Genomic DNA, 1,128 nt, shown 5'->3' with positions numbered 1-1,128 from the left:
TTTATCAACTCAACGACCTGCAAGCCCAGGGAGGACCCGAGGGTGGGGGTGGGGGGTAAAGGGGGGTTCGTGGGTGCGGATCGGATAAGGGTTTTAGGTTTTCAGGTTTTTCTTAGCGTTTTTTAGTCAACATATCAAGATACATCCCCCCCCTCTCTCCCCCCCTCCGACCCCCTCACCTTATCCGCTGCGCCCACTGCCGCCGTCAGTGCTGAGAAAACGTCGCCCATCAGCTGAAAGGCCGAAGTGAGCGACTGCTGGTACAACATGAACGACACCAGAGCTCCCCGGCTCATCTGGTTGACGGTGTACGGGGGGAAGTAGAGGGGGGAAGGGTGGGGGGCACGGGAGGGGGAAGGGTGGGCAAGGAAGGGCCTCCGGGTACGGAAACACACACACACACACACACACACACACACACACACACAGGGGTATGGACGAGGTAGGTGGCGCTGACATTACGTACGCATACACGCATGCTACACTCTCTCTCGACACACACACCATACATGGCCATATTCATACAAGCATCATACATAACAGCCCGTCCAAGTCTCAAATACACACACACACACCGGCTCCGCCTTCCCCCCTCCTACTCCCCCCCTCCCCAAACCCACCACGCCCTCCAGCACCAGGTTCCCCCCGTAGAACAGCACCACCGCAGTGACCACATTGGGCAGAAAGGTGTTGAGCATGGCGTACAGGGTGTAGGCCGCCGCCTCCAGGAGCTGAGGGGGGTGTTGAGAGAGGGGGGGCAGGGTGGGGGGAGGGAGGGAGGGAAAGACGAACCACGAACGAGTGAAGGGAGGGATGGTCGGGAGGGGTGGATATATCCGACATAGACAGCAACCGGGTGTGAAGGAAGTGAAGTGGGGTGTAATGGCGCCTTTCCGGACCTCACGTGGCTTCAGGTCGAGAGGCAGCGGGCGGGTGAGGGGTCGAGGGGTGTGTGTGAGGGGGTGTGGGGGTGTGACCGGGGTGGGTCGGGGTGGTGGTGTGAGGGGAGAGGCGTCTCGCACTCCCGCACTCCCCGAACCCCTCCTCCCAGTGCCACCAAGGACTACTCCCCTTACAAACCCCTCAACAGATAGACAGACGGACAGACAGACCACCACGTATTATCAT

General features: G+C 60.0%; 1 protein-coding gene across 1 annotated transcript in view; it reads right to left on the bottom strand.

The window, feature by feature from the left end:
• The window catches only part of VOLCADRAFT_87744 (uncharacterized protein), a gene marked incomplete at both ends in the record, with an annotated part of 8,860 nt that overhangs the window by 2,837 nt on the left and 4,895 nt on the right, over positions 1-1,128 (bottom strand). The window contains 2 exons of the mRNA XM_002947347.1: positions 180-296; positions 621-731. Coding sequence (XP_002947393.1) covers positions 180-296; positions 621-731 — 228 coding nt within the window. The remainder of the gene's footprint in view (positions 1-179; positions 297-620; positions 732-1,128) is intronic.

The sequence above is a fragment of the Volvox carteri genome (genome assembly GCF_000143455.1).
Source record: "Volvox carteri f. nagariensis unplaced genomic scaffold VOLCAscaffold_6, whole genome shotgun sequence".
Lineage (NCBI taxonomy): Eukaryota > Viridiplantae > Chlorophyta > Chlorophyceae > Chlamydomonadales > Volvocaceae > Volvox > Volvox carteri.
Note: the sequence above shows the minus strand (reverse complement) of the source record. Positions and strands in the feature narration are given on the sequence as shown.